Source organism: Dendrobates tinctorius, unplaced genomic scaffold (genome assembly GCF_039654945.1).
Source record: "Dendrobates tinctorius isolate UK_male_01 unplaced genomic scaffold, ASM3965494v1 ptg000165l, whole genome shotgun sequence".
In the NCBI taxonomy this organism is placed as follows: domain Eukaryota; kingdom Metazoa; phylum Chordata; class Amphibia; order Anura; family Dendrobatidae; genus Dendrobates; species Dendrobates tinctorius.
The window spans coordinates 8,043,925-8,069,820 of NW_027361832.1; the positions used below are offsets into that span (position 1 = coordinate 8,043,925).

The 25,896-nt window shown below is 40.4% G+C and overlaps 1 protein-coding gene across 5 annotated transcripts in view; it reads right to left on the reverse strand.

The window, feature by feature from the left end:
- VPS13B (vacuolar protein sorting 13 homolog B) overlaps window positions 1–25,896 on the reverse strand; it is a 1,297,298-nt gene that overhangs the window by 493,174 nt on the left and 778,228 nt on the right. For 4 of the 5 annotated variants that reach the window (XM_073550458.1, XM_073550457.1, XM_073550460.1 and 1 more), the window contains exons 26-30: window positions 14,191–14,359; window positions 13,980–14,094; window positions 8,884–9,025; window positions 1,911–2,325; window positions 827–938 (exon numbers count right to left, since the gene is read on the reverse strand). In XM_073550458.1, coding sequence (XP_073406559.1) covers window positions 827–938; window positions 1,911–2,325; window positions 8,884–9,025; window positions 13,980–14,094; window positions 14,191–14,359 — 953 coding nt within the window. Of the gene's footprint in view, window positions 1–826; window positions 939–1,910; window positions 2,326–8,883; window positions 9,026–11,728; window positions 11,796–13,979; window positions 14,095–14,190; window positions 14,360–25,896 lie in introns of all 5 variants that reach the window. The other variant, XM_073550459.1, reaches the window with a different exon arrangement.

The following is a 25,896-nucleotide window of genomic DNA, read 5'->3' on the forward strand; positions in this document are numbered from 1 at the left end:
TCCACCACCACCACAGAGATCTCAGCTTGCGGACTGCACTGGTAAAGTACATTTGTACGGGGCTCACAGGGGTTTTGCACTGAAATTCAACACTTCACTTAGCGACATAAATGAATTTTGTACTGAAAATCTCCTGACATCACATAAGACGGCTCAAAATTTACATGAACCTTGGACGTTTAAAACTAAATGCACAGTCCACTATTAAACACCATAGATCTACATTTAGTATGGTTGAAAAAACAAAACAAAAAACAAATATCAAAGAAGTTCAATCGAGAGATTGGAAAGGACAGAGAGATGGGACATAAACACAACCAAAATGTAACATCCGGTCAACACAGGAAAAGCTAATCTTTCCCTACTGATCCCAACTGTCGATGCACAGGACCAAAGCTTCAGAAAAAAAGCTTTACACATTTACTGAATGATTTCTAGTATTTTCTTCCAAAAATAATAATAAAAGCATCCAAGCCTTGTTTTTTTAAAACCATTGATAGCTTCTGAGGTCGGGAATTCCACAGAAGAATAGCTTTTATGGTAAAGAGATCTTGTCTCCTCTGTAGATGCAACCTTTCCTTGTTTGTTTGAGGGGGTTTTACATGAAGCAGCTTTTGACCATGCATTTTGCATAGGCCCGTTATGTACTTGTACAAATGAACCATGTCCCCCCTTAGACATCTATCCTCGAGACCAATTTTAATTCTCTCCATCTTAAAAAAACCCCAAAAAACACTGATTAGCATTGCACGTCTGTGATCTACAATTACGCCCAGAACATCGATCAAGTGCTATTGTTTATGACATGTGCTTAATCTTTACTTACTGATAAATATCCTTTCGTAAGACACTGCGGCAGAGAGGGTTGTCTGCCTGTGGAGCCATGGACACAGAGGCGATCTTTAACACCAGCGTATCTTCACTGATATTCTGATTTGCTGATGGTCAGAATAAAAACATGTAAAAAAAGACATATTCCACATAAAGGGATGTCCTAGATCACAAACAAAATAAGATCATTCTAATAACAAACATCAAATGGGCACTCAAATACGGTGCATGGTCTTGCCGCATAGGGTGTCAAAATGTTTGTTTCCCTCTGCAGTATGTTATTTTTATACTCTTTGGCCCAATTCTTCTCCCGAATTCCTTTGATATAGGAAATCTTCAACAGTATTTCATTTATTTAAAAGCAATGTGAATTGGACTTTCTACAGATATGTTCACCCTTACAAATTATTACAGTACATTTGGTTTTACATCACAAACTCACATGACAACTATTAGGTGGCCACAAACAGACACAAAGGCCCTGATAAATCAAGACCAACGATTTTCTCGCCAGTCTTGATGAGTGGAAGTCAGACCCTCCTGATTCAGTAAAATGTGCAAGCCTCTTAATTAATCACTATCATCTGACAAGTGCTGTGTGCCATGACAGAAATCTTCCTCCAGTATCTAAGTTTTATAGCTTGAGGAACAACACCGTTCGTCATGAAGCAGATGAGCTGTGGCACACGACCCCTGTCGGGTCCCAGCCCTGCCCATTTTGGCATAGTAGGTAGAAACTGGCTTGAAAATGCCAAACGTCGCAACACTTTTTGCGCTACTTTGAGTTGAGCAAAAATTTAGCAACTTACGCCAGAACTCTGGCAAAAATTGCTTTGATGAATCGGGCCCAAAGTATTGACATATTATGACATTGTAGTACATCAATGTTGTTTTTACAAAAAATGGAAGTCTCACATTTGAGGAAATGTTGAGCCACAAGAAAAGGTAAGATATAACACATCTGTAGTTCTTCATATGGGCCATGAGGATTGCTATTACAGAAACTATATGTTTTGTTAAAAAAAACAAACAAAAAAAACACCCAAGACTAAGAAGTGATGTGACGCTCTGATACACACCTCCTACGTGCATCTGCGATTCTTCAGCCTTAGGAATGAAGACTCTGATGACGCTGGTATTGATGTAAATAAGGGGCAGATTGCGTGAAGTCAACGTGTGCGATCTCATGGGTTGTCCAGGAGATTTGTGTTTTTCTTTTTTTCTTTGTGGTCTACTGACATCAAAAATAGTTGAAATTGCATGAAGCAACGGGAAGAAGAGGACAACATCAAAGGCTTGTGCCGAAATTAGAATCTCATGAAGAAAGTGAGGGGAACTGTCTGTGGAACCCTCAGAAAGTTTTTGAAAGCTCCTAGAAGTTCTTTCATTTCTGGTGGTCAACTTGTGGCGGACATTCCTTGTCACCGCTTTGGTGTAAGTTAGGGAAAGAAATCCATGCTGTTGATGAGAACTCTCTAAAAGCTTTGCTGTAGTCTGCAGAAAAGAGGAAAAAACAGCTAGACAGTTAAAGGACATGAAAAAAATGTCGTAAATCAATGCAAAAAGAATATTACTAGAGAAAATGATCAACAATGAACAATACAGTGAAGTTATGGATGAATAATTAAACACTTTAGGATCTGATATCAATTAAACATATCGCTATAGTGCAAAGACAAGACCATTACTGCACTTCTGATGAACTAAAAGTCAAGTGGCCAGAACGATTAACAAAAACTGTAAAAAAGGATAGATGGTCTGCCTAAAAAGGAAAATGGGCTTACATTTTCAGTCTGTCCAAGATCACAAAGTCTTTACAGCTTGTTCACATGGGACACATTTAAAGCTGATTTTCAATCCAAAAAAACACTTTCACAAAACAAGCATAGTGGATGAGGTCTGACATCCAAAGCCAGTCAATTTATATCGCACATATTAAAGGAATTGTCCACTACTCGGAACAGAAGCTCTCACTTCCTCTGGATTTATGTGATTTAGCCGAAGGCAGGAAGAGTGGAGCAGCCTCTGACTGGCCACAGGGATCGCATGACATAATGTCACGAGGTCCCTGGGATAGCCAGTGCTCACACTGCGCCGGCACCAGTGGTGAATGTAAGTGTTATTATTTTCCAAGGGTGACACACAAGGATTGAGAAGCGGTTATCCAGTAATGGACAACCCCTTTAAATAGTGCCATGCAAATTGTGAAGTTGGTGATATATCTGCAGCACTTGTTTACCTGAAACCACAACCTTATCAGCACAGTTTAGGGCAGGCATTGCTGCTGTGAATTTTGGCACTTAAAACCATATAACGCCCTGGCCCTCTACACTGGACATTCTACAAAATGACTAATTTATTCTGCAAATACGCTTTGAGTCTATTGTGAGAAACGTGCAATTAAATGGTTTGTTGTTGCGGTTATTCAATTTACTGTGGAATTTCGGCAGTGAATACATCCCATGTGAACATGGCATCAAAAAGAAGAAAAAAAATCCTATACTTGATCAAAATACTCCAAATATAAAAGTGGTTTTAATCTGGAGCGCTTCTCAAAATGTGAAAAATGCATCCCACAAGCAGTTCTGGAAGGAAGTTATTACAGATGTCAACATTTTATGATAAAACAGGGAAGCTTGAATATATTTTTAATTGTAGCATATACTTATACTACATATAGGGAGTCTCAGACATCATCATGGTCCATCTATTTTGGGCTGTCTGGTGAGGCCCCAACGTTTGAGAAGACCTGATCTAGAAAGACAGTCTCTCAATCTATGGAGCTAGCGGATTTAAATTTTAGAGGTTCATCACAGGTACAAATACTATATAATGTGACAGAGTCACTGGCTTTGTAGAGGAAGGGAGGTACGAGTCACTGCGCATGCAGCGGTCAGTTATATGAAACCGGAGTGGTTTTTTTTTTTTTGCTTCCGGCACACTATGTGCTTAGAAGCCATGTAGAGTTTTACCCCTTTTTCCCTGCAAGACCTGCAGTGATGTCACGATCACATGACCAGCCATGTGATATATATCTGGACCTGTGGTTCAGTCTGGGTGAGGTCTTGGGAGAGGAAGTACTCCCACGTAGCTCCAAGGAGGAGTGGAGGACACCTGCAGTGGAAAGGACTCTCATTTCCCCTTATTTGCTTTTGTGTTTTTTTTCCCTTAAGCCAGAAAGGCTCTGTTTGTTTGTGAACCCTGCCTTGGTGCATACTGACTGCAATAAACCAGCAGGTGTTTCACCACCAAAGTGTACCGTGTGTACCTGAAGAAGCAGCTAAGTGTCAACCCCTCACAATATATATCTATATCTATCCATCTATCTATCTGCCGTATATATATATATATATATATATACACATACATACACACACACACCGTATACACTAGTGTATAAGCCGACTCGAGTATAAGCCGACCCCCCTAATTTTGCCACAAAAAACCTGGGAAAACTTATTGACTCGTGTATAAGCCTAGGGTGGAAAATGCAGCAGCTACTAGTAAATTTCACAAATAAAAACAGATACCAATAAAAGTAAAATTAATTGAGACATCAGTAGGTTAAATGTTTTTGAATATCCATATTGAATCAGGAGCCCCATATAATGCGCCATACAGTTCATGATGGGCCCCATAAGATGCTCCATACAAAATACACCCCATATAATGCTGCACAAAGGTTATTAATGCCCCCATAAGATGCTCCATAGAATAATGTGCCCCATATAATGCTCCATAAAGGTTATGGCCCCATAAGATGCTCCATAGAATATGCCCCATAAGATGCTCCATAGATTATTCCCCCATAAGATGCTCCATAAAATGCTCCATAGATTATGCCCCCATATGCTGCCCCATAGATTATGCCCCCATATGTTGCTCTATAGAATATGCCCCCATATGCTGCCCCATGGAATATGCCCCCATATGCTGCCCCATAAGATGCTCCATATATTATGCCCCCATATGCTGCCCCATAAGATGCTCCATATATTATGCCCCCATATGCTGCTGCAAAAAAAAATGTCACACTCACCTCTCCTGCTCAGGACTCGGCACCTGAGATATACACCTGTCCGGGGTCCATCGCTGTTTACCGCTGTCTGCTGCTTCCTGCGTCAGTGACTGTTGAGCCAGCAGAGAGCGCGGCGCGCACTAACCACATCACCGCGCCCCCTGCTGCCTAAATGTCACTGACACAGGACGCAGCAGACAGCGGTGAGCAGCAATGGACCCGGGACAGGTGAATATTGGATATACTTACTCCCTCCCGGAGCCATCTCTGCAGCCCTGCTTCTCCGACTCCCACGGTCTCTGGCAGCTCTTCCTTCCTTCAGCGGTCACGTGGTACCGCTAATTAAACTAATGAATATGCGCATATTCATGAGTTTAATGAGCGGTACCACGTGACCGCTGAAGGGAGACTGTGGGAGAAGCACGGGGGGGGCTGCAGAGACCGTGCCAGGGGGGGTCAGTATGATCTCTGACACCACGCCGACCCCCAGGTATATGACTCGTGTATTAGCCGAGAGGGGGACTTTCAGCCCAAAAAAATGGGCTGAAAATCTCGGCTTATACATGAGTATATACGGTATATCCCTCTCTCATATATATATATATATATATATATATATATATATATATATTGGTGGAGATTACTTACTGACTTTTAGATATGTGAATAATTATTTAACCACATGAGGCAGGGCTGGCGTTTAGGGGCTAAACTTGCCCGGGACCTCACGCCCTCAGAGGCCCCCTATTGTTTATAGCAGAATATACATTGATAATAGCAGTTCTGCATTATCAATGCAGTTTCCAATGTCAAGAGTGTTTCATGACCTTAAGTGACATCACCTTCATATGACCATGATGTTACTACAGGTCCTGTACCCTGCTGGAGCAGTTTCTGTACGTATCTACGTTCTGTGTGTATTCGTGTCTGCATGTACGTTCTTTGTGTATACATGTGTTTGTATGTATGTGTTTTGTGTATATAGGTGTCTGATTGCATGTATGTGCTCTGTGTACACATGTTCCTGCATGTATGTGCTCTGGGTATACTTATATGTCTATATGTGCTCTATATGCTCTTGGGGGGTGTAGAACAATAATATAGGGTACATGGCCAATAAATCATTTAATCAAATATTAGGTGTTTTACTCACTTGCACTAAAACCCCATAATTTTCTAGGGGGTATACTCTTGAATTCACTATGTATTATAGAATAATGTTGTGTGCGTCCCTGGTCCTACAACTATAATAGTTACTGAGGTGGATAGCTATAAGGAATGTAAAGTTATCTGTCACATTTCACCATGGTATAAATATTCAAAATAGCACAAGATAGGTGAGAACGCTATTACAGATTTTGTATTGGGGCCACTTAGGAGACTTGAATCCTAGTTCCCATTAAAGTTATTTGGATAAGTAAATGCTATCAATTAAAACAGAACAATAAACATAATAAAACCAAAACAAAATCTATTTGCATAATACAGAATATACAATACGCTCATTTGCAATTTTGAAACTTGAGAATCAGGGGTACCGTATATACTCATGTATAAGCCGAGATTTTCAGCCCATTTTTTGGGGCTGAAAGTCCCCCCTCTCGGCTTATACACGAGTCATATAGCCAGGGGGTAGGTGCAGGAGGGGGAGCGGGGGTGTCAGATCATAGTGACCCCCCCACGCATCTCTGCAGCCCCCTGCTTCTCCCATGGTCTCCCTTCCTTCCTACAAGAATCACGTGGTACCGCTCATTAAAGTCATGAATATGTGCATATTTATGACTTTAATCAGCGGTACCACGTGACTGCTGAAGGAAGGGAGACCATGAGAATGGGGCTGCAGAGACCGCACCAGGGGAAGTATATGCTATAATCCTGAGGATGCTGTTTTAGTCCTTTCTGCCTCCTGTACTCTCCTATTGCCAGCAGGAAGCCTGAGTCACGTGTTACCATGTGATCTCTTGCGTCATGGCAGGTCCTGCTCCCTTATCGCACACCAGTGGGGACGCAGCTACTGACCACAGCTGCCGGGTTTATCTCATTGCTGGCAGGTTTTCATCACATCGCACAAAGCAGCACTGAGAGTCTTCTGGATTCAACTGCAGTCGGCAGTAAGGCCTGTTTCACACTTCAGTTTTTCACAATCAGTCAAGATCCGCCGATTTGCCAAAAAAACGGATCCGCCATTTTTATTGGCGGATCCGTTTTTTTCCCCATTGACTTTCATTATCGGCGGATTTTGACTGATGATCGTCCTTTGCGTCCGTATTTGTGTGGATCCGCCAAAATTTTGGCATCCGCTGAGATCACCCAACGGACCATGCAACTTTTTTTTGCTGTCCGGATTTGCATTTTCCCCTTTTAACCCTGAATCAAGTCTTGCTGCTGGATGAAAATATTCTCATTCTCTCTCGCTCTCCACTGCTGTACTCCCGCGACTTCAGCCATTATCGCGTGATACCTTCACTACTGTACTCCCGCGACTTCAGCCATTATCGTGTGATACCTTCACTGCTGTACTCCCGCAATGCCTTCATATCCCAGCCATGGACCCCCGCTCCAACATGCAGGTACTCTGCTATATCGCGCCGATACGCTCTCTGCGAGGGCTCCTTTAAATTTTAACCATCGGCGGATCCATACATCCGCCATTCCGGTGACACCCGTTCCTGTCAGTCCGCCTGCGGATCCGTTTTCCGCTATTTTGGCGGATTTAGACTGACAAGAAAAACTGATGTGTGAAACAGGCCTAAGAGATCATGTTTCATCACGTGACTCCTGATGTCACGTCAGGGTCCTGCTCCCATCTAAGCTCACCAGCAGGGATGCAGTCATTGACCAAGACAACTGGAATCTTCTCATCCTTCAGCTGCTTTTGCTGCATACGGATTCTCTAAACTGGACATCTTGTAAGGTAACTCACCCAGCTGGTAGATTTGTGACTGAGATTTTTTGGACACCTAGCAACTGCCACCGGACTTTGGCTTAGAGAGTGCCAGACAAATGGATCATAGGGATTATAATGGTGATATAATAATCAATAGCCAAACAGGATTTCATACATGAAATTTACCAGTAGCTGCTGCATTTTCCACCCTAGGCTTATACGCGAGTCAATAAGTTTTCCCAGTTTTTTGTGGCAAAATTAAGGGGGTCGGCTTATACACGAGTATATACGGTACTTTACTTAAGGCTGGGTGAAAACGGCAGAATATCACAGGGTACCAGCTTCTGTAACACACCCATTAACAGATACATCAAGATCTGCATTCAGAAAAACTTTAAAATAGCATTAACAACAACAAATCAGAAAGAAGACTTACCATTGGGTGAGAAAAGGGATTTTTAGCATTAAATGTGATGCTGAGCAGCTGGTGAGGTCAAAGGCTCTTAGGTAGCAATAGCATGCTGAGTGACTAATCACCATGCAGCAAAACCGTGCACCTTTTACTGGGAAATTCATCAAGTTTTCAATGTGGTTATTTACTGGGCAGCACAAGTTTTATGGGTGAAACGTGTTAAGAGAAAGCCAGCCAAAAAAAGTAATGCAAAGGCCATGGAAGTTAGCGGCAAAATGTGCACAGTTTTATTCCCTGGTAATCGCCCCCATGGCAGATTACTGCTACGTGTAAACCTTACCTTTTAGTAAACTCATTAAGGCTTTCACTTATCAAAATCACATTAATCATAACCCATCGCAAGCTAAATACGCAAATAACAATATGATCATTTGCTGAAAAATATTAAAAATTAAAAGAAATATTTTGTTTAATTTAATGATGGTTTTCATCCTTCCACCTTTAATTTACACATATTGGTATTCGATATGTCAGTTTTGAAAATTAATAAAAAGAAATGCCAACAGGGAAACTACCCATTCACAAAAATCGACTATACAGCTAGATCATATCGATATGTGTATTCAGCTTAATAACTTCTATTGGAATGAAAATCTAACAAAATCACATGAAAAGAAATGAGAGTTGAATGAAATTCAATCAAATACAAAAATTTCCAAAAAATGATTTTCTTACAGAAGGGAAGAAGCCAGAAAAGTTACTGAAAGGGTCCTGCTTGCTGACTGGTCGAACCAAAGTGGTGCGTCTGTTCAGCTTCTCGGTACATGAAAGGAACACCCCGCCATACTGGCCCAGACACCAACAGTTTTCAACGAGGCTTAAAGGATCAATAAGAAGATAGAAAGGGGAGAGGTAGAGAAAAAAAAAATGCAAAAATTTGAAGTCGATGGAAATTTTGGTTTTTGCCATAACGATGTTGACACCTGCTGGGCTGCAAAAATCGGTAATACATTCTTACACACAATGGTTTCCCTCCAATTTATCCTCTACGGTTGGGCACAGCCTTGTTTTTGGCTCTAGAGAGCTTAAAGACTTGATATTCTTAGAAAAAAAAAAGTCTGCTATGTTGTGTATAAGATGTATAGTACAAAATGAAGTCCAGCTGAAGAGAACGTATTTACCATGCTGATCAGGACATTAACTTCTAAGATAATTTCATGCAAAGCTGAAAACATGCAGAAGGACCAATGAAGCCTTTTGTAATACCTTATTGCAAAGAAGAAGAAAGTTGTAGCATTTCTTCCCATTTTAAAATGTCTATTTATGTTAAAAGTGATGTCTATTTTCAACATATTTTGCCCAAGTCTTGTGTCTTAAAGTGCATCTCCATAGAAAACCCTCAGTGTTCTTACATATTCACTTGCAGCAAACTTTCCCTTCAAATATCAGCCAGTTACGCTGTAGAATTTTTACTAACAAGAATTTGTAATCGGTTTTTGCCATGTTACAGGTATAGTGGAGCTGCACTACAGTCATTGCTAACTGTTTCTATATTATAGGTCACATAGCTCAACTGCAGAGGCTGCTGTAATTACATGACTCCATTAACCAGTTCTCTCTACAGACACCTTTACAGTTCTCTTTACAGACATTCCCAATTTAGGTTACATTTTCAATTTAATTCATCTCAAAGTATCTATTTAGTCATTAAGTCAACGTCAAAAGGGCGGAAACAAAGAGCTGCAGTAAATAACATCTACACAGTTCAATACTGAAATAAATTACGGTAAGTGTGCAACCTAAAATTACATAGGCATGATACACTTTTTTTTCTTAATTTCTAGTTTGGAAACATGAATTCACGCAGTTAAAGAGTTGTTGTCCAAGACTTACATATTGATGCCTATTGTATCTTTATCAGATCACTTCATTTCCCTAAACAGGAGTTGAGCAGTAATACCCGAAAATGGCCACCAAGCTGTGTACGGCGATGCGACGGTCCGGCACTATACATTTGGTACTAGTGGGAGCTGCAAAAAGCTGATCGGTGGGGTTACGGGTGTTGGATGCCCATTACTCTGATAGTAATAACTACATATCATAACTAACAGTCATCCCCTTTAAGAACATAACATAGAACTATTTTCAGTTAATCAATGGAGGCACACGTTATTACAACAAACCTTATTAGGCTAGTTCTTCCAATTTTGTGGAAAGTAGACATCACCTTTAACAAATAGATCTAAGAAGAACTGCTTAATATGCATATATGAAAGGGACACTACTGGAGTTGACACTGTGAAAAGTGTATACTAATCTTCTGGCAGCACTGTATTTTCAGCCCTGAATGACATTATCCGTATATACAACGACTAACTTGTAAAGTATAAATCCCTTGCATGGACTTATATCTGACCATTTATATAACTGTATTTGGCACGTGCGCTCAAATGTACCCAACGTTCGACAATCCAGCAAGTGCAGACCACCGCTGCTCAACCAGAGGTTATAGGCGTATGAAGATATCGAGGGAGATGCCGATTTTGAATTGTAGACTTATCTAGGAGCATGATTAGGCTCATGACGTGTGATTCCAAGAATTAGCTAAAGGTCTGTAATGCTTTTCATGGAGATGTCATCCTATAGACGGCTTTAAGTCATTGGCTTGGAAATGCAATTCTCACAATGCTGTTATATACTGTGTATCAATATAAGAAAACATAGAGGTTAGTCTCGTACAAGCCAGTCAATAACTTACAGTCATCTAATGGGGGACAACCACCTGAAATGTAACAATAAAGGTATAAGCACCATTGTACCCTATATTTATAACAAGAGAATCTAGTAGAAATGTTGTCAATTGTCTTGTACTGATTCTGAGTTGTATTATCATCAAGTGCTGGACGGAGCAGTGGCTCAGTGGTTAACAGCACTGGGGTTCTGGGTTCTAATCCCACCAACTTTCCTTACAAAAAAAATCTTACAGAAGTCACTGAGCACTCCACCCTGACACCTCATCAGGATCAGTGTGAAAATGCCGGTCTTGATGAATGGGGGACCAAAAACTCCATGCAGATGTTGCTCTTGGTTAGACTCAAACCCAGGGCCACAGCCCTGAAACCACTGGTTTGGTTGAGAATTTTGAGGCTAGCAAAATGTAACCTATACTGCATGGTGTAACTCAGGATCACTAAAAGACATGGACATTTCAAATAAAACTATTTTATGGGGATTCATTTTACATGAAAAGCTCTGTTTGCATTGGAGTCATTATGGCTTCCATTTATATAGGAGATACGACTGTGATTCTAAATCCTATTAACGTATAATGGGGCTTTTTTCAGTGCTCCATGTAGATTTTAGCACATAGTGATGCAGAATGCTATTCTTGCAGTAAAAAAGACACATGAACTGGAAGTGACGCTAATGTGCACAGAGCCTTAATGGTAAAGATCATGTTCAATGCTGCACAGACCTCAGCTGAGTGATTCGTGAAATCAGATTATTTAGGGTAAAAGGATCACACGGCTCAGATTGTAGGTCATCACTTTCAATAACTTAGTGACTACAATCGTCTCACCAAATTTTTCTCTTTGCATTGTAGGAATATCCCAAGAAAATCTCCTGATTGCCAGCTTTCACCTGGCCTGGAATAAAATGTTATCACGTTACCTATGTCTGATAAATGAAAACGAAGACCTTTTAGAAGCTAAACGTTAAGAAGTTTGCTGAGCACCTCATATGGCAGGCGATATTACACACTGTAAACAAGAGCATACATCATTTCATTGACTATCTTGGTTGAGTACACTTTGCAGAACCAACACCACATGGAGAATTAGGAACACATTAGCGGAAGGATGAGCAAAAGTTGTTTTCAGGAAACTGGATTACTCCCGTCTTAAAATCAATTTATGATGTCAAATAACAAGCAGATAATGGGAAACAGGACCAGCACTAGTTTCTAATTAACAGGTCGTGGAGCTTAATGTAACTGAAGGCAGCCAACATGCTGTGCATTAAGGATCTCATTCAACGAGGCAAATCGAAGGGCACTTTAAGGACAACGTTAGAAGTATTGGCCGGGAAAATAAAATGTATAAATAACAAATGCAACCTGGCATGCAGTGCATCCGTAGGCCACGAAGGAGGGGAGATCACGTGACTGAAAGAAGACATGTCTTGCTGCAACATTAAAACGTTGAGCCCAACCTTAGCAAGCTATCGTCTATTCGAAAGATAGGCAACAACTTGCTGATTGCTGGGGGTCCAACCACTGAGACCTCCACTAATCCCGAGAAGTGAGCTCTGAATTGGCCTGTCTGAATGGAGTGATGGTAGAACCAAAGGGAAAACAGAGTCTGATGGGTTTCTTCTGTAATGCAGACATACAACGTTGCTTAACCTTTTTTTTTTCTGATTGGGCTCATTGGTGACATGAAGGTGCACAAGAAAGTTACAGTCATTGCTTGATTTCATGTATTTCCAAAACCATGTTGGATAGTTTGTCACACAAGGTCACTCAAAACTTTTTTCCAGAATAGGAAACAAAGTAATGTCCGTCATTCTGTTGGCGTATTTTAGGTTTAGTCTCCATTTTTGCTCAGATACAAGCATGACTGTAAATATGGAGCTAGGGCAACCTGTGTATTTTTCTTTCGTCCATTATCTTTTCATATTGTAACTAAATGTGCAATACAAGGATGTGCAGCCTGTGATATGAATTCAATGCGTATAGCTACAGGCGCCAATATTAGAGAGGTTTTCCTATCATATTGCTAGGGCATGCAATCACTTAATGGGGTTGTCTGGGACCTTTAGGTTGGTTTCACATTTGCGTATGGAGGAGCTGCGGAGGGATGCAGACTTCCTCCGTGAAGCTCCGCCCACGGCCGCACCTCCTTTGGACAGCTTCGCCTCCGTCGGCATGCGGACTGCGTACCCTATCTTTAGCATTGGGTACGCAGGCCATGCGGATGTATGCCGATGCCTCCGCTTGCGTCGTTTTGACGGTGCGGCGACTGCAACAAAATGCAACACTACGTTTGGCGCAGGTCGCTGCACCATCAAAATGACGCATGCAGAGGCAGCCGCATACATCCACACGGCCTGCATACTCAATGCTAAAGATAGGGCATGCAGGCCAGATGCCGACAGAGGTGGAGCTGACCGGAGGAGGTGCGTCCGTGGGCGGAGCATCATGGAGGAAGTCTGCATCCCTCCGCAGCTCCTCAATACGCAAATGTGAAACCAGCCTTACATTGATGGCCTATTCTTAGGATAGTGGAGGCGAAACATCTGCCACCCCAAACACCACCTGTTCCTGGTGAAGGCAACTGATGGAAAAGCTCAGTTGTATAGCTGCGCAGCACAGCTCAGTCAACTGTAAAATGCTTGTGGCTGGGTACTGCAAATCCACCCCCTATACAACACCAGGAATAGCTGATCAGATGGGGTGCTGCGGTGTCACACCCCTGCTAGACAGATATTCATGACCCATATTAAACAAAGGCCTTCAGTGTTCCCCTTTATTGATTTCTGGCGGTCCGTCCACTGAAAATCCCATGAGAATGAAGGGACACTTTTGCTGGCCCTACTCACACTAATGGAGCTCTGCTGTAGCATGTTGCCAGGAACACCAGTTCCTTATTTCGCAGCATAAGTGAGGGTCCCAGATGTCAAACTCCCAGTAATCTAAGAGATGGCATATCCAAACTGATTGAGATGGGAACATACTCGTACCCCATAAATTCTATATTCAGAAACTTCCAAACACAGAACCAATTCAGACACAAAATACTCTTTTGCGACTGTAAATATCCCTGTGCTACCTGCTCCTGTAATGGTCAATGTTAAAGCTTTCAATTTTGCACTTGACTTTAGTGTACACATCCTGGACATCCACCGAAGCATTGAGGTCTTCTAGCTCGCTGACAACACAGAGCTCTGCAAAAACACAAAGTGCATGTTAGATGAGGAATACCTGCTTGGCAACAATAGGGGTAAAATGTAATGTGTTACTAGAATATAAAAGGTTCATACTTGTGCCTTTACATGTAGGATCAGCAGCAAAGAGCTTTATGGTAATTTTGGGCAACATCCACTGCATCCACAGACTGACTCGGCCACTTGACACGCCAATGTTACTTGTTGTTTGCTCAAGGGTAACCGAATCAGAGAATGGGGATTCTGCAGCCTGTAGAGAGTCTCCCTGTAAAATAAAGTAAGCAATTGTAAAATAGGGGATGAAATATAAAAAGTTACATACAATTGGTATAAAGCATATCTGAAATGTGAGGAACTTGTTCAGTACTTAACTAAAGAACATGTATGTGACTGCTGACAGGATATCCTGGTGGACTCTGCTAATATGTTCCGACACTACAGCTTAGCTAGGTATATTTTTAACTTTTGACATACTTTGGCACTATCTTTTGCCATTTTTGAGATATTTGTAGAACTGAAAATTAATTATTTTTTAATGACAGCATGAATTAGGAACAGGTTTTTAGAGAGAATTTTGAGCAAATTGTTTAAGCCCATATGCCTACAACAAGGCCAATCATTCATATAGGACCCTACATCTAAAGTGCCTCATACACTTAAAAATAGTTGCCGGATGATCATTAGTTCCTCCGGCAGCTACCTCATCTGACTCTCCCACGCACATGAGCACTTGCTATGAAAAGCAAGAACTCCTTTGTTCTCTATGAGCAAGCCGCTGCCAGACAACTTTGAAGGCAGCTTATCTCTAGAGAAAATCTAGACTTCACAAAGCTCAAGAACTCTTGGCTTGGCCTATCTCCAGTATTCTTTAGGAGAAAGTCTGACTCCTCTGCCAGCAGAGTACCTGCCTGCCAGACAAAAAGGTTTGGCCGTTCAATTCCAAAGGCCAGAATATTCACTTCCCCAACATCATTTGTCAGGTGGGAAAGTCAGGAGGCACTCGTACACATAGATAGTTGACTTCTCTCTCAGAAGTCGGTTAGTGCACCTTACCTCTAATGCAGTGTTCCCCAACTCCAGGCTTCAGGAGCCACCAACAGATCATGTTTTCAGGATTCCTTTAGCCTTGCACAGGTGATGGAGATATCAATTGGGGAATACTAAAGAAATACTGAAAACCTGATCAGTTGGTGGACTATAGTTGGGGAACAATGATCTAATGTACCGTATATGGGAGAGGTCTGTAATATTGATGCATTTCATATAGTTATTTAAATAATAAAAAAAGATTTTGAATCGAAAACTAGATCGTCCTAGTTCTCTCCCATCATTTCAAGCACATCCTAATAGAAAGCGTAACCTTAACTTAGCTTATGTATACGTTATAGACACCTGGTTGTGAACCAAAACATCCTTGTATTTACCCAAGTCATTCAGCCTAATTATCCCGTTCTAAACTGTGTATACTAAGCAGACACTTGGACTATAAAATATACTACAAAGTATTTACTAAAGTCACTCAGCATGAAAAACTAGATTGTGACGCAACATTGTTGTAGGTTCATATTTCTACTCCCCCCCCCCCCCCCCCACCATGAAATTCTGTAATATTCAGCACGGGTGGTCTGACGAAGGCTTGCATCAGACTGGTAAGCGCTGTATACTTTTGAAGCAATTACAATGTTAGAGACTGGAATAAGCATACTTAAAAGATGCCACTTGGAAAAGTTCAACATAAAAGACAAAGGAGTGGGAACGATTAACTAGTTGAGTGTCAGAAGGTAGAAAAGGTCACAGCCAATTTGAAAGAGTGGAGATCATAAATCATTAGTTATGTTATTGCTAAGCAGCTTCTGAAACTGTACTGACTGCAATTATGGCAAATTTGGCTAAAATATTGGTAATTTTCTTTCTATGTAAAAACATCTGATATAATTGGAGTTTTGTTGGAAACGAAATCATAGGGAAAAATAGAAGTGATGATTTTTTTTTTATATTTTTGCATGTGGTTAATTTGGAAAAGTCACTCTTGTTTTAGTTTTTTGATATTTGTACAGCGTTGGATTTTATTTTCATAATGACTCCTTTAAAATGGATTGGTTGCTGGAACATATATGGGTAAATCTTGGCTGTCAATCACTGGTTAGTCAATAGGGTAAATGAAAACTCTTTATTAAGAATTTATTTTATTTTTTTTTTTTCAATCCATTTTTATTTTTTTAAAGGTCATGCCTCAGATTCCAAAAAAAAAAAATCTTTTGCACTTTTGCAGGAATCCCTTTTTACTTGATGGCAGACGGCAGTTTCCAGAATGCAAACTAAAAATAAAAAAAATGTTACCTCCAAAAACCTGACAACTATACTTTTTTTATAGTTTAATTTTTACCTAAGACTAGGGGATAACTGCACACAGGTTTTAAACACAGCAAATGGTTTTTTTTGTTTGTTTTTTAACAGATGTTCTAGATGAAAAATCTGCTACATTTTACAAATGCACCATTATGGAAGAATATTCAGGATTGAGAGTCCTCAGTGGTTGATACCTTTTAATAGCTAACTGAAAAGATGGTAACACATTGCAAGCTTTCAAGACTACTCAGGTCTCTTCATCAGGCTAGACTAATACAAAATCTGAAGAATCACATATTTATGTACAACACAGCACAGAAAAAATGCAATAGATAAGACAAGTGACGTGAAGCAGAATTATGATTATGGGAGAGGGATAAACATAAATATTGGACCAGTTCATAGATAAGGAGACAAGGTAACACGGTACAAAGATATACATCTTTCCTGTATCATTATGAATGAGAATACATACAATCTCGTCCAATATGTAAAGTGACTGATTCATAGGCTGGCTTCACATGGTGATTTTTTTTTTTTTTTTTTTTTAACTCAGCCGTAAAGCGGTCTGATTTTTACAGTGTACTAGATCCATTTTTGATCAGTGTGGCATTTTTCTTTTACAAACATGGTGATAGCTGTTTTTTTCAAATGAAGAAAAAAATTCTTAGCTTCTCTAAGCAGTCAGACTGCCGTAAAAATCAGAGTGAGATCGGACCGCAATGCAGCAACTGGCTGTCGCTCTACTGACCCGACAGTGACAGCTTCATATATTTTTATGCAGCTGTCACGCTTGGGTTGGGAGATCCTAAGTCCAGTCTGAGCATTACGATTCGTTCTCGCTCTGGTTTATATGGCCATCTGATCGCGCCCTTGAATAAAATTGGACAGCACATCGATGACATTTGCACTGCCGAGTTTCATCCGCAACATGAATCAAAATAGGTGAAGAAAAAATGGACATGTGAAAAGGGCAACATTCATTGTAATGTGTCTGCGATCTAGCCGCAATAATTCTGGATAGCACAAGTCCCAAAACTATGATGTATTAAAACAGCTCTAAGACCACGTGTTAATTTACACTGTGGATCTTCTAGTTGGATTTTTTAAAGTGGAAACACCCGTGATTATTTTTTTTCATGGGCTTGCGTTATTTAGCACACTTCCATATTGATTTAGATATTCTAGAGGAAAAGATTCCCTACATTCTCAAGCTCTCTTTTCTCTCTCCTTAACTTTCCCACACCTTCTCACGCCAAGTCCCAAGATAAACAATTCCAGTCTTTCACCGTTGCTCTGCAAATTGGTCCAAATACAAAGTTTATTTTCTTAGCCAAAATTTATCTTTGAGCATCAGGAAGAACTAAACACATAAGGTCTTCATCCTTGGCCCGCCTCAAGGCCCCAGGATGATCGTAGCTGTTGGCCACACTGGTGCTATATCTTATCAAAATAACTTCAGCTTCTTGTTCAATCACCAAGTGTCCCCGAGGACTAAACACTTCTACCACTGTTTAGGCCTATATAAACAGTAACAAGTGGTGTGTTGTAGTCTGAATTACCTTTGCTCTCCAAGCTCCTAATCTGAGCTTGGTAAAGGGGAAAAAAAATGATTAACTCTTTTTACGCTTTCATCTAATAGAACTACCCCGTACATGTTTCCCCCTCCCTCCTCCACCATACCCCCACACGCCACCCAGACTGAAATGAATGCAGGAAGCTATGGAGCTCTCCCATAAGCACACACAGGAGTTCAATGCTCACCATAAACTTGTCAGCGAGAAAAGAATTACTCACAGCTCAAAATATAAATCATCTACGGATATTGTAAGCAAATGCCTCCTTTTCCAGTTTAATGTAAACAAATGGTCAGATGGATTCCCTGCCCCCTACTTCAAGACAAAAAAAATCATTTAAAAGTTCACTACACTTGAAAGAAGACTTTGAAAAATAATCAGTGAGTTTCCAAACTCCGGAGAACAGAGGACGCCTTCTATGCAAAACATACAAAGTTCAAAAATTCATAAATATGGCCTGGAGAAACTTAGCGGTGTTTGACAGCACTCAAGGCTTTAAAAGCAAATTGGAAGAATACGCATTAGCGGATGTACTGTACATGTTGGAATGGCCGTTACAATCCATTGTGGCCAACTTACATGGGGCCCCCCCAAGTCTTGCTGGTCACACAAACAATTTAACTGGTGCTCGCCCGCCGGTGTCCTTCACTTTTCATCTCCAGCAGACAAATTAAGAATCACAAATACTTAGTCCCAGATACCACCAACAAAGACTGATAATCTGTTCAAGACCTAAACGCAAATTATCAATGACAGTTGGAAAGGGAACATAGGGTCTAAAATAGACCAAAATGGGTCCTAAGAGAAAGCTATGCAATGAATTAATACAAAAAATTATAACAATCAATAAAAATATATAAAACTTTGTTTTTAAATATAATATTGTTCATTAAAAAGGAAACCGGATTTATAAATAACTAAGTATACATCAGAAAATCTGTTTCATCACCTATCATAAAAGGCATTTTTCCATTTAGTTTTAATAAATTTCTTGCATTTTAATACTAACCATAATAAACAGTACAAATATTTATTTCCCGTTGCTTTTATAGTTCCAAAACGTCTTACAGGATGCCTTACAAGCCTGACAGTAATGGAGCTCAATCTATGTTCCCTAGTTTAGTCTCTCACATTCTAGGGTCACTTTCATGAAAATCCAATTTACATATACGGTATAAATATATATATATACATATACACACACATTCTTTCATACATATGTTTTATATATATTTTAATTTATTTTTTTAAGGCATGGATGCATTCAAAGTAACAAACGGTAGCATACTTATCTTCTTATCTTCCATTGCTCCTCTGCACCCAGAAAAGAATGCTCCATAGCTCTACCCAGTGCTTGTAAAGATTTATGGGCTGTCCAAATGTTAACAGGATTACTCAAGATTGTGGTTGGCTGCTGTTGACAACTGACTAGGAGATCAGATGTCTTTCTGATGACACTTATTTAGCCACCTAAAGGTTGCAGTTAATCATAAGTAGAGCTGATCGAATTTGTTTGGATTCTGTCCCGAATACGATCAGCATCGAATATTGTTTTTGCAATATTCGTCGAACGTCATTGGAGTCAATGGGAGCAGAAATTACCGATTATGTTCGGAACCGATCATAACAAATTCGGCACGAATAGTGTTCAAATATGACCCGAATATGCCAAAAACAAATTTGGAGGCAAAATCCAAACCAATTCGCTCATCTCTAATCATAAGCTTCAGCGGTCACATGCCGACTAGACTTGCAAGGGGCCATGCTGAATGAAAGTGACCTGACTGAGGTGAGACATGTCTAGTCGGAATGTGTCTTGAAGTATTACTTGTGTTGTGGTCACATGACTGACCAGTCCTGGCACCAGAGAATCCTAATAGCGCATTACATATAGTGACTACAGACTTGATCCTCAAGGCCGGACAACCCATTTATGAAAGTTGCACTTAAATAAATTAAGACAAAGTTTCAGGACATTTCTAAATAGACATCAGGATAGTTCTATAGTGGGCAACAAAAAAGTAACAACGCATATTTATGACATAAAATAACATGATTTCTACTTCAGAATTATAAAACTGTATTCTGCAACAAACAGCCAGAGATATATATTAAAACAATATGTTCACATGTAAGAAAATGGGAGTTAAAATCATCTGTTCTGCTTCCTGGCATTTGCTATATATGTAGAAGAGAGACAAAAAACAGAACAAAAAATGTGAGCTAAATGGGGGTGAAAATTAACAATGAGGAAAAAAGAAAAGGAAAAAACGTATGAGCCGCACATGATGTTGACACAGGCTGGCTCCTTTCATGTTTTAATGCTGTCAGTTTTCTGAATGCTCAGCATGCATGAATATTGGGTGGCCAGACGACGAAGAAAAAGAAAATAGACTGGGATATATTTACTTACTCTAACCATTTTATGATAATCTGTGTAGTATGCATGTTGAAAGCCTAGCTCTTATTTACAGTAATTTCACTTTCGTCTTCCACTGGAATTATTCAATATTTTCGCCAGACATAGGTATGTTTTTTTTTTTACGACAATGAAAGTTTCAGAAGCATTGTGCAAATATTCAAACCAGTTTATAAAGAATGCATCTGGCATCAAGAACATTACTCCTGTTTCATGTTTGCAGTGGATAACATTGCTATATTGTTATCAAGTAGAAAACATTTATTCAACAATTTTTTTTTTCTTCATTTTAAAAACTGGAAATGTAATTTGTCAAAATATTGTAACAATGTTATTTACTAAATTGTTTTGTCTTCCTGCAGTAAGCAGGCACCAAACTGTGCGGTAACGACTGCTTGGATCTGTACACCATATCGCAGTAGAGTCTTCACAGTGCCTGCTCTGCCTCCTAGAGGCCACAGTCAGAGGAGCGCAATCTGCACGACACTCTCGGGCTAAGTTCACACAAGAGTATCAAAAACATTCAGACACTTTCATCCATGTTGACTTCTGTCTGCCATCCATCTGTCCATTTCTTTAGGTCTGTGTGGCCCCCTTTTTTTTAATGTATTAATTTTTTAATATACACATTATAAAATACAGTCTCCTAGGCTAATAATGGCCATGAATCTGTAACAAACGGTTGCTATTGGTTGATCCATATTCGATCTAATTTTTTTTTTATTATTATTTTCAAAGTTGTTTTCTTTTTCATTTATATGCAATGGAGTGGTTGGAAAGATAATATAAATAATAAACACAAGTGATCGCACTGCTCCGCCAATACTTCAGTCAATAACTGCTCCACTTATAGACTAATCACAGAGGTCAGAGATCCAGCCAACATTGCCTCAGGCTCCTTTTTATGACCTTGATACTTAGAGTCTATACTAGTAAGCAATGCTTATTATAATAGAATTACAGGACCTGTATTAGCTATTACTAAAAAAAAGAAAAGAAAAAAAACGAAAACGTCCCAAACTTTATTTAGCATAAAAAAATGGGTTATGTACAGACTTTACAGGTATGGAAAGAAAACTGGAAAATTATTTGCTCATTTATTAAAATTAAATTAAATATCATAACTGGTTTGTGATTTTATAACCACTAGAGATGAGAGATTTGATTCAACGCAAATCAAATGTGTGTTGAATGTCAGCAAATTTGCGGATACTGGCGAATTTGAACAATTTGCGTTTCGATTTGCCAAAAGATGCCTGCTTTCCTCTTACACAATGCAGACTCCATCAGACATAGAAGGCTGACATGACCTCTGGTGTGATTGCGTGGCCTTTCTCATAATGCCTGGCAGCTTTCACATCTCAAGATAGAGTGTAGACAATTAAAGGGGTTGTCCACCACTTAAACTACTCCTTCTCAATCTGGATGTTTGCCTCCATGAAAATAACACCACCTATACTGGTCTCCTGCGCTGGGACTTAAATTCCCAGGGCTCACATGAGGTTGTTACGTCACGCGAGCCCTGCACACAATCAGCGCCGACTTCGCTGTTCCCGCCTTCAGACGACTCAAGCATCAACAAGTAGTCAGGGCTGCAGCTGTTGTCTGACTTCCTCTTGATATTCGATTTGTCTAAAGGTGGAGACAGTGAAGCCGATGCGGATTGAGCACAGGGCTCGCGTGATGCAACAATCTCACGTGAGCCTTGGGAAAATGAGTGCCGACACCTCTGGAATAGCGCCAGCACGGGAGGGGAATATAAGTATTTTTATTTTAACGTAGGCGAATATTCCGATTGAAAAGGGGTTGTCCTAGTAGTGGACACCCCTTTTACGGAGGACTATGCATAGCCTGTACAAAAGCCCAGGCAGGGAATGTAACAGCAATTTCAGGGTAATGTAGGTGTGTGAGAGTGACAGTCCATCAGAGCTCACAGATCAACAGAAGAGGTAAGAAAAGAAAGCCATAGAATTTTAGGCCTCAGTATTTCTAAGCCAAAATGAGGAGAGGAACAAACAGAGGAAAAGTAAAACAGACACACATCACCACTTCTGCATTTTTTACCCACTCCATGTTTTGGCTTACAAATACTGATATACTGACCAAATACGGAGGTAAAAATACTCACCAAATACTCAATGGGTGCATGGTCCCTCAGTCTTCTAATAATACTCAATTAATATGAGAGAGAGAAGACAAAAGAGGTGCCAGCAGCAGTGTCAGATTTACAGTGGTTTGTAAAATAATTCATCCCCTTGTCTTTTTATTATTTTGTTACATTACAACCTGTGTTTAAATATTTTTGTAATCCGTTTCGTGTGTAATGCATCAGCACTAAATAGTCTAAGCTGGTGAAGAGAAGTATGAAAAATATACACAAAAATCAAAATTGGCATGTGCATATGTATTCACCTCTTGTTATTAAGCCCCTAAAAATTTCTGATGCAAGCAATTTCCTTTATAAGTCACATCCTTAGTGAAAGGAAGTCCATTTTTGTGCAATCTAAGTGCCTCATGGTCTGTCAGTATACACACTTTACCTTTTCTGAAAAGCCACAGAGGCTGCAACACCATTAAGCAAGAGGCACCACTAATCAAACAACACATTCAAGACCAAGGAAATCGCTAAACAAGCCAGGGACAAAGCTATTGATAACTACAAGTCAGGGTTGGGTTATAAAAAATTATCCCAATCTCTGATGATCCCTTTGGAGCACTATCAAATTCATTATCATCAAATGGTATGAGCAGCTTATCACAAAAAACCTGCCAAGAGAGTTTCACCCTCAAAAACTCTCAGCCTGGGCAAGAAGGGCATTAATCAGAAAGACATCACAGAGTCCAAAAGTAACCCTGAAGGAGCTGTAGAGTTCCCAAGCAGAGACTGGACTATCTGTCTACACGACTAAAATAATCCGTACACTCCATAGAGGTGGACTTTATGGAAGAATGGGCAGAAAAAAGCCTTTACTTACACACCAAATATATGGAGGAAGGTGCGTGGTCAGTTGACATTAAAATTGAACTTTCTGGCCACCAAAGTAAACGCTATATCTGGTGCCAAACCAACACAGCTCATCACTAAAAAACACCATCCTCACAGTGAAGCATGGTGGTGGCAGCATCATGCTGTATGGATGTTTTTGTTGGCAGCAGAGAAAGAGGAAAATGGTCCAAGTTGAGGGAAAGATGGATGGTGAAAAACACATGGATATTCTTGAGCAAATCCTGTTTCAGCCTGTCAGTGATTTGAGACTGGGACGGAAGTTCACTTTTCAACAAGACAATGACCCAAAGCATACTGCTAAAGAAACACTGGAGTGGTTTAAAAGGACATGTGTAAATGTTTTGGAGTGGCCTAGTCAAAGCCCAGACCTTAATACAACTGAGAATCAGTGGTCAGACCTTTCACTTGAAGAGTTGGAGTTTTGCTTGGAGAAATGAGCAAAAACCCCAGTGGCAAGATATGGAAAGCTCATAGGGGCTTATCCAAAGCGAATTGCAGGTGAAATTGCTGCAAAAGGAGGCTTTACAAAGTACTGGCTTTAAGGGTTGAACAGTTATGCACACTGAAGTTTTCAGTTATTTTGTCCTATTTGCTGTTTGCTTCACAATAAAAAAAAAAATCACAGTTGAGGGCATGTAATTTACATGAACTGATGAAAATCTCCCCCCCCCCAAAAAAAAAAAAAAACAAAAACAACAAAACACAGAAATTCCAGTTTGTGAGATAACGAAACACGAAAAATGCCAGGGGTGAATAATTTCGCAAACCACTATCGTAGAGATGGGCAGACACCTGGATGTTCGGGTCAGGCCGAACAGTTACAAAAACTTAGGGTTTTGGTACCAGAACAGTACTCGGACCCCATTCCCTTTAATGGGGGGGCCCTAACATCCAGTGTTTGCCACACTTATGTGCACGACAGCACGGCAAACACTGCTTCTGATCGGCGGTAAAATCATTACCGTCATAATCCATGTCTGGGGGATAAACAGTTTTCAACCAGGACAGTACCATAATGCAACTGTCCAGGCTGAGAACCACTGATGAATGAGTTGCTGCAAGCGCAGCCTCAGTGACCAGTGATGACATCACCGAGGTTACTGCCAACCACTGAAGCTACGTTCACCGTCGGCAAATGAACTGCAGTGACCTCTGCACCATGAGAAAAATCTCACGGTGCAGAGGCGAGTTTCTGTAGTTCACAGGGAGAATTTTACTGCGGTGAATTTGAACTGTGGTGAACTCGCCTCTGCACCGTGATTTGCTGTCTGGGAACGCAGCTTCAGTAACTCGGATGGAACTCTGAAGCACAAAGCACGTCTTTTTGAGTTTTGTCGTGTCTCACAGGTGCTTATAGAATTTCCAAAAGAAAAAAGATTCAATTCAGCTTCCAAATGTAGAAAAATTTATTGGACATAAATTGGTGCGGCTTGTCCGTCACTCTCTGTTTTTATGTCCAATAAATTTTTCTACATTTGGAAGCTGAATTGAATTTTTTTTCTTTTGGACATGTGACTACATGGAATTCGTGCTTCCACGCACCACTAGCCAAGGCAGGTGAGCTGGTTTATCCATTACTTTGCTTATAGACTTTAATGGCAGAATTCGAGCTGCAAAGGGGATGAGGATAGGACATGCTCTAAGTCTCCTAGACCGGAGACATGAATGGCTCAATGAATGTCTATGGCTCGGTGTGCTGTCCCAGAAAACATGGACAGCACTTAGTGTTATATAGGTATGAAAGGTTCTCCTTTCAGGCAGCCTTCCTCACAGACTATACAGTTTTCAGGTCCATCAAGTGGCTGTTGATGGAGAAGCATGCCAACCAGATATGTCCATCAGCCTCCTCCAATTGAAAAATACCTTACATGTGAAAGCTGCTTTTCAATCGGAGGGGGCAGATGGACAGGTCTGGTCCCATGCTCTTCCACCTGGAACCATGTTATAGATTGGATAGCTGTGTAGTACATGTATTGTGTTAAAAAATGCATCATTGAGAATTCTAAACTCTGAACCAAAGCTGCGAAGCATGCATCCTGCTGCCACTTTCACCTGCAGATTACAGCTGTTGTCACTTCCAGCTGTGGGACAACTTGCTATCTCTGCTTAAAGGCATATTTTCAAGTTTCATGCATCCAATGAATATGGAAGAACTTCCAGATTTTTCAGAACTCTGACCACTGAGACTACCACTGATCCGGAGAACCGGGATTCTCACCAATCTGGAGAACAGGGACTCTCAAGAGTGAAGAACAGAGTGGAGGCAATCCTGCACATTTGCACTCCATTCATTTTTGTGTGCTCTGCATCAACACCTGTGTTTCTCCACTCCATTCAATGTCAGCAAGCAGTTAATCCTGAATGCTATATATGTGTTTTCAACTATGCAAGCTTATATCTGGTAACCAGCTCTTTCAATCTCTGCTCTGAATCAACTCCTGTGTTTCTCC